At 44.0% G+C, this 10,000-nt stretch overlaps 3 protein-coding genes across 4 annotated transcripts in view; 1 reads left to right on the forward strand and 2 right to left on the reverse strand.

Annotated features, from left to right (window-relative positions):
* LOC137972524 (uncharacterized) overlaps positions 1 to 739 on the reverse strand; it is a 1,500-nt gene extending 761 nt beyond the window's left edge. Inside the window, exon 1 of the mRNA XM_068819276.1 lies at positions 1 to 739. This exon is cut by the window's left edge and continues 761 nt beyond it. Within this exon, the coding sequence (XP_068675377.1) occupies positions 1 to 739 (739 nt within the window).
* The window catches only part of LOC137973529 (uncharacterized), a 36,204-nt gene that overhangs the window by 26,159 nt on the left and 45 nt on the right, over positions 1 to 10,000 (forward strand). For both annotated transcript variants that reach the window (XM_068820364.1, XM_068820365.1), the window contains exons 2-4: positions 5,152 to 5,282; positions 6,513 to 6,939; positions 7,731 to 10,000. The exon at positions 7,731 to 10,000 is cut by the window's right edge and continues 45 nt beyond it. In XM_068820364.1, the coding sequence (XP_068676465.1) occupies positions 6,529 to 6,939; positions 7,731 to 8,525 (1,206 nt within the window). In that variant the 5' untranslated portion in view covers positions 5,152 to 5,282; positions 6,513 to 6,528 and the 3' untranslated portion in view covers positions 8,526 to 10,000. The remainder of the gene's footprint in view (positions 1 to 5,151; positions 5,283 to 6,512; positions 6,940 to 7,730) is intronic.
* On the reverse strand, positions 889 to 3,612 carry LOC137973644 (uncharacterized). The gene has a single exon (XM_068820493.1). The coding sequence runs from the start codon at positions 3,470 to 3,472 to the stop codon at positions 893 to 895; it is 2,580 nt and encodes an 859-aa protein (XP_068676594.1). The 5' UTR covers positions 3,473 to 3,612; the 3' UTR covers positions 889 to 892.

Genomic DNA, 10,000 nt, shown 5'->3' on the forward strand with positions numbered 1-10,000 from the left:
CTCTTTCTTCCAGATGGTAAGGCCGTAACTCGGGCAAGATGTTGGATTTGAGAAATAGCATCGTGTTTGGCGTCAGTGTGGGGAGCTGGACATCCTGCTCTTGGTAACACAAGGGGCGGCTGTTCATGGTGACTTCAATATCCAGAATAACTTCGCTTAACTCCTCCCAGTTTAGTATCCCTTGGCCAACTGTCTTGTAAAATGCTGATTTCATCAACCCGATCAGACGCTCAAACTGCCCTCCCCACCAGGGCGCACGGCTGAAGTTAAACTGCCAAATGATGGACTGGTTGCTAAGAAACGAATGAAACTCTTCATCCTTCTGTACCTTCTTTAACCACTTGGCGGCAGCGACAAACGTCTGACCGTTGTCTGAGTAGACCCTTGATGGCCGTCCTCTTCTGGCGATGAAGTGCTTTAGGCTCTTAATGAACTCCCCGGTCTCCAAATTCGGCAGTAACTCTAAAAACACTCCGCCGGTGAGACTACAGGAGTACAATACCACATACGCTTTACGAATCTCCTTGCGCTTGTTACGGTACTTCACCGGTCCGGCAAAATCCACACCAATCACGTTGAAGGGAGTGTCGCCTTCGGTTCTTTTTCTTGGCAAAGGTGCTGGTGGCGGGTTTGCGAAAGCTACGGCTTGAAACCGTTTGCAGCCACTGCATTTTCTTACGACTCTCTTCGTTAATTTCCAAAGGCGGGGTATCCAGTATCTTTCTCTTACGCTGGCCATTGTTAGGCCAACTCCCCCATGGAGTGTAGTTACATGGGCACGTTGCACAATCTTCGTCGCAAGTAGAGCCGTGTCCGGCAGGTACACAGGATACTCGCCTTGGATACGTCCTCGGCATTCGAGCACACCCTCTTCATTCGGTTGCAGGTTAAGCTACTCTTGGTCTTGCTCGAAACTGACGTTGTTGAATCCTTGCTGCTGGGCCCTCTTGACCAAGAACGTCTCATGCCTCTTTACCTCGGCTGTGCTCAGTGGTCCCTTGGCTTTATTGGTGGAGCTCCGAGAATTGCGCAAGAATCTCGCTACCCAAGCACCAATTCTCAATGCTTTGCGCAAGTCAAACTTCTCAAGGACGACTTCGAGGTCACTCTTGCCTTCTACTCCCCCTGCAAATAACTCTTGTTGCACCTTTCTTTCTGCTAAACTCTCTGGGGAAGGTTTTGTTACGACTTCAGGTGGCCAATTGGCTGGATCTGTAAGCCAGGTGGGTCCATTCCACCACAGCTGCGCTCCAGTTACACTACCACCGCGACTTCCTAGGTCGGCTGGATTGTCTGCTGATGGAACATGATGCCATAGCACGTTTGGGTGAGTCTGAATCTTCTTTACGCGATTCGAGACGAACTGACGGTATTCTCCCCGATCTCCAATCCAATGTAAGGCTACTGAGCTGTCTAGCCAGCAATGAAGAGTAGTCGCAAGAGGAAGTCCTTCCAATGCTTGGCGTACATTGCTGGCCAAATTCACTGCCATGTGTCCTGACACAAGTTCTAGGCGAGGAATGGTTAGACCTTGTTTGGCAAGACGAGACTTCGCAGTAACCAAACCTTGCGACACCCCTGATGCTTGCGTCACCACGGCGTAGACTGAGGCACACACTCCGCGGCCACTGGCGTCACCAAATGCGTGGAGTTCAATCTTATCGATCTCTTGCTGGTAGAGAGGAATACTGCGTTTCGCCGACACTTCTTCCGGTAGGCTCTTTTCCCACTTTCTCCACTGGTTTGCTATCTGCTCTGGCAACGGAGCGTCCCAAGCGTTCTTTTGGATACATGATTCTCGGTAGAGAACTTTTCCCTCGAGCATGACTGGTGACACATTTCCAAGCGGGTTGTAGACTTTCGCCAAATTAGCCAGGATACCACGCTTTGTCTCTTCGGCTGGCATTTCAGGAAAGCTCACATGCAGGGTATCTTCAACCTTGTCCCAACCAAGTCCAAGTAGTTTACACTCTCCAGCTGCTGTTCCATTCTCTAACTGCTCCTTGGCGAATGATGGTTCGTAATCTTCACAGGATGTCTCTAGTTGCTTTTCGTTTGAATGCCACTTGTGCAGTTCGAATTTAGCATTGGCGAAAATCTCGGTAGCTTCACGCTTTAAACGTTTTGCTTTCTCTGAAGTAGGTCCTCCCGAAATCAGGTCATCCACGTACAGACTTCTGCGTATCTCATTCACACTATCAGGATATCTGGACTGCATGTTCTCCAAGTGCTGCTGAATCACCCCATTGAGAAGGAACGGTGAAGGGGCGAGGCCAAACACCACTCTGGTAAAACGCAGAGTTTCAACCTGTTTTCCTGTCTTGTCAGCGATCCAGTGGAATCTCAAGAAATCTCTCTCGGTTTCTCGTATCCGCACTTGTAGGAATGCACGGCAAAGGTCACCAGCTACTGCCACAGGATGAAAACGGTTACGAACAATGACACTCCACAGCTTATTATGTAGCGCAGGTCCAGCATGTAGGCATTCGTTCAGCGATGGTGCTTTCTCTTGCGCACGGGCTGACGCGTCGTACACGACTCGCAGCTTCGTCGTCTCAGCACTCCGACGCACGACAGCACGATGGGGTAGATAAAACTCTCTTCCAGTTACCTCAGCAGGTGCTGGCTCTACTACGCCTTCTCGAAGTTGCTCCCTGATCACAGCGTCATAGTCGTCGAGCATGTCGGTTCTTCTCAGCTTCCGTACAAGAGTGTGTAATCTGCGTAAACTTCCATCTCGGTTGTTTGGTAACGGAGGACAGTTTCCCTTCCAAGGAAGTCCAGTTTCGTACCATCCTTCTGAAGATCGAACTAACTGTTCTTTGAATTCTTCGTAAACGTCACCTTGATCTCCGGTTGAAGAGTCTGCCAGACCAAGGACATCAAGTGCGCACAACCTCTCGTAATCTGCGTTCGAATTAATGGCTAGATAAGCAGTTGCCAACTCCCTGTCAGCTCTAGGCGACATGAATGTCCATCCAAAACGGGTGAACTCGGCAACTGGATCTCCACGGCGACCCACTCTCAAACGCTCTCCAGTGCGAATCTTCGCAAAATCATTCGCGCCCAGTATGATGTGTATGGGTAGCCTGTCTTTAGTGTCGTCATCATCCATTCGCACCCCGTTGAGATGAGAATTCGCCTCAAGTATTTCCTTGTAACGTGGGTTCTCCAAAACCAATAACTCTCGCTTGTTGACTTTCGTAATATCAACTTCCAGCTTGAACTCATCTTGTACAGAACCAATGACCACACCAAACACTTGCATCGTTCTCGTAGTGATTCCGGTAAGCATGGCTATCTGCCTTAGTCCAGTAGACTTTGGCCGTGCATTGATTAAATCAATCGCCGTCGATGAAGCGTATGAATGGCTCGCGCCACTGTCTAATAAGGCTCTGAATTTGTAGCCGCCAATTTTTACAACTACGACTGGGTGAATCACTGCTGTGTTTCCGATGTTATTTGCTGTCATCCCCGGCTCGCGTGCTTGGACTCTGTCGCATAGTGACGTGTGATGCCTTGCGTGACAAATTTGACCCGTGGATTTGCTCCTACAATCTTCGGCTCGGTGTCTAGATCCCGTGCAGTTAAAACACAGTCTTTTATCCAGGCAAATCTTCTTTCTTTGTTCGACACTCACGACTTTGTCACAATCAATGGCTTTGTGCTCGGAGCATTCACAAAATAAACATCCACGGGCGGTCGTCTGGTTCCCATCATCACGTTTTGCATGAAATGCTCTTGTTTTTTCTCTCTTGTTGTTACGAATCGCCACGACCTTGGGTCTTTGAGCTTCTGAGATTGGATTATTGATCGTCCACTTCTCCAACGCTTCTAGGAATTGTACAAAGGACCACTCGCTCCAATTTCCGTCCATCATCGCAAGCTCGTTCTTAATGATTCCCAGCTTGTCAAATGTAAACCTCACAGCGGCGTCAAGTTTGTTTAGGCTTTGCAATGTTTGTAATGATTCGATGTTAAATAACAACACCTCATAGAATTCATGAATTTTCTTCACATCCCTCTCTCTGATTGTAGGCAACTCCAATATGTTCCGAACATACGTTCCCACAACTTCACTGGTTTTCCCATATCGTCTCGCAAGAAGATCTTTGGCCCTTTGATAACCATCTCCTGTGAACGGATAACTCTTTCAGATACGAAAATTTCGTAACGTCAGGGATAGATGACTTGTCGATTTGGGTCTCGAACTGACCCCAGAAACGCATCCAGTCTTGAGGCGTTCCATCGAATTTAGTTATCACAAGCTTCGGCATTTTCGCAACTTCGCTAGTCGCTCCTGTGGTTTCAGTTGACTTTTGAGCTTGTTGTAACTCGAGCTTTTTCTTCTCAAACGCTAATTCTTCGGCGTGAGCTTGTTCTACAGCCTCTTGTTGTTGCTGTATCTTCTCTTTCTCCAATGCGATGGCTCGCTTGTGCTCGAAAAGAGCGGCTTCATGCCTCACATGGCGATCGATTTGCTCTATTTTGTCAGCCAACTGACGCATACATGTATCCGCTTCGTCAACTGCTGCTTCGACATCTGCTGCCCATTCTTGTATTTTTTCTCGTTCTCACCTTCTGTAAACTTTTTCTCTTCTATCGATTCCTTTAGGGTGGTCACTGCGGTCGCCATGCTCTCGAGCGAAGTTTTGTGCCTCTCCAAAGCCACACGGTCATCTTTTTGCAGGATTTCGTCCGTCTTCTTCACTCTAAAGTTTAACGTTCTGATCTTGCCGTCCAAGTCTGCTAGTTGTTTATCCATAATCGCTCAACTATATATGTCCCGTCGGAGGTGCCAGTTTGTCGAAAACGCAGCAACAATACGTTTCCTATTAAAATCACCGTTTAATTCCAACTTTTGAATACAAAACTTCGCTCACTTTACTCAACCGCGTGCTTAGAACAACAACGAAAGTAACACGATATCCTTTTTAAACACACCCACTAAGTACAAATACATGTCTCGATCCGATCTGAATTATTTCCGGTCATTATGCGAATTTATCAAACAATAAAAAAAACGCGGCATGTCCGCAGTTCCCGACACTGATGGATATTAGACCTCCGAGAAGTGACATCGTGAATTCCCTTCATTATCGTGAAGTGCCTTAGCGGAGTAATAGGATTTCTTTGCTTGCCTAATTTCAGAGACCTGTGTGGCCATCTTGGCAACAAATTTTCTTCCAGGATAAGGCGAGCTAACTCTGCTGTGGTTCCTTAATTAATCGGCATCGCTCGGCACATATCGAGGGAGGTTTTAATATTACAAGGTCTGCAAGGTGAGTTGTACTCAGACCCGCTAAGAGAAAGTATAATTAAAATTTAAACTGGCTCGTTTTTCGCCGAAGAGGCCACTTACAAGTTTCAAACGAAGACCGAGGAGCAGATTTTTGAAATTGACTGAACATCTCGTTACAGTCGACTGCGGAACTGCGGGGGCAGTGTTTTTTTGTTCGAAGTTGGATGTAAGTGAAGTTGAATGTAAGTGGACAAGTATTCTGAGATGTAGCCGGGAGTCTTTATGCTTTTATGCCGCAACAAGGAGCAGCCTTCCCATTTCCCTTTTGTTGTCTTTCGTTTTACGTTTTCCGTTTTTCTATAGAATATAGCGAAAATTTTCAACCTTTTAATTTAACTCTTATTCATAGTCTTTGCCGTTGTTGTCCTGACAACGACGTTTTAAATACGGCAACTAGGTCTTTCATATTTCTCGTCAAAATCCAACTGGAAAAATTGTTCTCTCTCTTCTAATAGGTCTTTTTTCACGTGTTTTTTTTTCGCAATACAAATCTATGAATTGTATTTTCTATTTTTTACCTTTCATTTTTCAAGATTTCCCCATGGTCTCCCGGGTAACCAACAGTTCAAGGCAAAATGTTACCCAAGATTTGGACGGTAGAAAAAAAGAATTGTACGGTTGCTGATAGCAATTCTTTGTTGTTGTTGTTGTTGTTGTCGTTTTTTTTTTTGAAACGTTTGGCATTTTTTGCGTTATTATTATTATATTTATTATTATTATTATTATTATTATTATTATTATTATTATCATTATTATTATTATTATCATTGTTACCATTATAATTTAGTATAATTACACAGGTGATAATTGAAAATTCTCTGCGCTGATTGGTTGCATTTGAGGTAATTATTACGCAGTAATCACTTCAGTGGATTTTGCAAAAGTGCCGCAAGCCGTTTTGTCCAGGTGACAGACGCAAAAATTAATTGCTTTAAGTTGTGGTCTGTAATGCCATTTGCAAATGGCTAGAATCTCTAGACTCTCTAGTCTTTTAGGATAAGGACCATAAACTGTAGTTGCCTCGTAAGTCTTAAATTTATTTCAAATTCATGATACTCTTGCTATATCATGAAGCGATACAATTCAAAACCTTTTCTGTCAATTACGCTCACTCCAAATCTTCGATTACTTCTTGTCTGATCGAGCAACTTACTGAAAATACATGGGATGCCTAATGAACGAACTGATTTTTTTTTTTTCTTGTCTCTAGACTGGCCAGCATAACAATGTTTATACGCCCCGGGAAGAAAATATGCTCACGTCGATTGAATCGGATTGATTTCATCTGTTACGTGTTTCTTTCTGCTTTTATGTTTACTACGCTGTTGTATTTTGGCAGCGAGAACTTTTCTATGAACTGGAAGAGGTTGTTCCTCACAGCACCTCAACCACGAGGTGGCCTCCTGCCACAACTAAGATTCACACACCTTCAACCACTTGTGGACATGTTCGCTAACTTGACGCAAGGTACACCCAATAGAAGTGATTGCATGTTTGCAACGGAGGAATTCAGTGATTTGAAAGAGCTCGAGACAAAACAAACCATCCTCCTTCTAATTATTGTATCTACGGCGCCTTCAAGACGAGACAGGAGAGATGCAATAAGACAGACATGGGGGACGAAATGTCACGGAGAGGTTAGTATTTCTTGGCTGGAAAATAATGGGGCAGAGAACAGGTTGCCTTTCGTAAAGTTTGAGCCTATAAGGTTCCGCCTCCATGCACCGCTTTCGAGTTGTACAAGTTATCGGTCATCACGATTAGAAAAGGCCTGATCTACACTCGTAAAGTAACCCCTGGCCTTCTTTTTGAAATTTAACTAAGTCCAATGAAGCCAAAGAAGGTTTTCATATTACGGCGCTCCCAAAACAAAAAAGAAGCAAATAATGGCTCTGTACGTGCAGATTTGACCAAACACTCCCAGGACACCGTGAAATTTAAGAGATTCTGAAATCAAACTACATTTGTCCAAGCTTCACATTAGGCTAAGATTTTCAGCCCCTGGTGGTTTGCAGCAGTGGGCGTGTGCTTTGTTTTGTTTGATCGATCAAGGACAATCCCCTGAAAAAATCTCAGGCATAATTAGCTCGGATAACTATTTCAATATGGCGGATTTATCGTTGGATTGGAGAGAGTGATGTGGGCGCAACAAGCCGCGAACGGCTGGAAATTTGAGCCTAGCCGCGCACGAACTAGAACCGGCGTGCTCGCGGCGCTGTATTGAGCTGGGAAATTGTATAATGATATATTAGAGAACTTGACCGATTGTTCGACGTCGAGTTCTTGACTGAACCTTAGCAAATACTTCTAATGTATATTCCGATCACAAGCCAAGTTCAAACAAGCGGCAAAGTGTCGGTCGACATAACGGCATTGCGTCAAGGCGAACTATGAATTCGCTTTTATTGAATCCATAACTCTGTTTTAGGTGCGGTGCAAGTTTTTCACTGACGGCATTCAAATACCCAAAGAGGATAAGGCGAAACTTTCTAATGAAAAACACATTTACAAAGACATAGAATTTCAACCGGTTGTTGGCGGCCGAAGTTTTGGCCTTCGATATCTCTACCAAATGATGTGGGCTGCGGTCAAGTACAACTTCACGTATTTCCTCCGTCTTGACGATGACTATTTCGTGTGCCTTGAGAGGCTCAAATATGAGTTACGCCACAGGCCTACCAAGATGTTAAGATGGGGCTGGTATCACTGTCAATTTAGAGATCTCATTTACATGGACGAGGCTTGGACGCTATTTACTCATGACGTCATTGTGCGCTTTTTGTCTCAAGACCCTCAGCGAATCCTTTGTCATCCACACGCTGGTCAGCAAATTCCTATTTGGATTAACAGCGTCTTTAATGAAAGCGACAATTTAACTTCTTTTGACGATCGAAGGCTTGATCACCCTAAAAATCGGAACAAGTTGAAGATATTTGAAAAGCTGACCAACACATGCGACTCCTTCATGGGTATTCACGGAAGCTCGCCAGAATTAATGCAGAGATTTTGGAAGTACAGTAACGACAAGGCCAAGGAAATCACACCTTTAACTGAAATTTCACAAACATGTAATAAGCCTTTTGTATTTGACATATCTAAAATGGGTAAAGCCTTTAAATTTGATCTCAGACCCTGTTTACAAAATCCACGATGGGCTCCAGGAGAGATAATGTGGACAGGGATCCATTCAGGGGGAAAGACAGGTCCTCTTCCATGCCCTTAAACAGCTCGTCTCATAACTGTTTCTTTAGTTTATGTTCGATTAACGCTGTTATTACATAAATACAAATGAAGTGATGTCAAGACGATTTCTCATTTGAGGTGAATCTCGGAAAAGCTATCACTCTCTTACGCATTTCAGGAACTGCGAAATGTTTTAGTTTTCTCGGCTTTTTGTGGTATTGACCTGTAATTGCACCACTCACTGTATTACCAGGTTGTAGGAGTGTAAGTCCGCAGCGCGTGCATAAATTGTATTTCCTATTGGTATGTGTTTGAATTCTTCTAATTTGAAGGGTTTTGTGGTTTGTTATCAGGCATTTTCTAGGTGGATTTAGTAGTCCCTAGGGATATTCCCATTGAGTTATCAGGTTATTTAAGCAGATAGCAAGTTTTGGTTGTTCTCTCACTCTCGCAATTCAAAACACGTTCTTAGCTAGTTTCCCATGGTTCTTGGTTATATGTCCGAAGAACATTTCCGTAATGGAGTTACAGCACTTACAGAAAGGAAGAAATTACAGCACTATATTCCCCTTTGTTGACAATCAGCACTTTGCTTGGTAAGATTTTTCTATTATTATTATGCGTTATGCGCTTCCTGTCCTTTGTGAATCTCATCGAATGGTTGGATTATCTGAGCAACCAACCATTACAGCGGTTTTCAAATGAGTGTCGTAAAACCAAAACCATAGTAATTACTTTAACCAATCAAAAAGGACGGAGACAATACAGTAGACCAATCAAAACTCGAAGTAATTACACGTAGCCGACACAAAAGGCGGGAAAATGTTCACGCGCGAGCCACAATTGGTTTTGGTTTCACTTCTGATTGGTTGAAAAAGTGGCGCGAAAAATTTGAACCAATCACTGAGTGAAGTAGATGCAAAACCAAAGTAATTCGCTAATTACTTTCGACACTCAATTGAAAACCGCTCTATAATGAAGTTGTTTGTTGTGAATACATAAATTTGCCCCCTGAGCATCCCATAATGTCTTTCGAAACAATAGAAATCAAAATGGCCGCCGTACCTGCAAAAAGCTCTATTCAACAACTACTCTCGATGGTTAAAAGGCCTGGGAACGAGATTGGCAATTCAACGTTGATGTTCTCAGCTAGTTTTCCCCATCCTCTTGATTGAACTGATTTTTTCTTTTATTTATCCGTTCATAATTTGCTGGAAACACCGCCAACACTGAGGTGCTTCCGCTTCGGTTGGTTTGTTCACTGAGCTAAAGCATGTAAAATTGGTTGGTTCCAAAGCCTTCCATCGAACAAAAGTGGCCTCCTTTATTACTATTCATGCTCGGTCAAGAGCAGGAATCACCTATGATCGTTTCCCCTAATTTATGTATGGTAGAGGTAACAAATCGTCTATTGGATCAAGACGCAAGGGTGGATTTAGGGGTCAGCTCAGCGGACCCCGGCTCCCACTTTTGTCCAGGATTTTTTTTTCTTTTGTAAACGTGTGTCGGATGGTA

This window comes from Montipora foliosa, chromosome 10 (assembly GCF_036669935.1).
Source record: "Montipora foliosa isolate CH-2021 chromosome 10, ASM3666993v2, whole genome shotgun sequence".
In the NCBI taxonomy this organism is placed as follows: Eukaryota; Metazoa; Cnidaria; class Anthozoa; order Scleractinia; family Acroporidae; genus Montipora; species Montipora foliosa.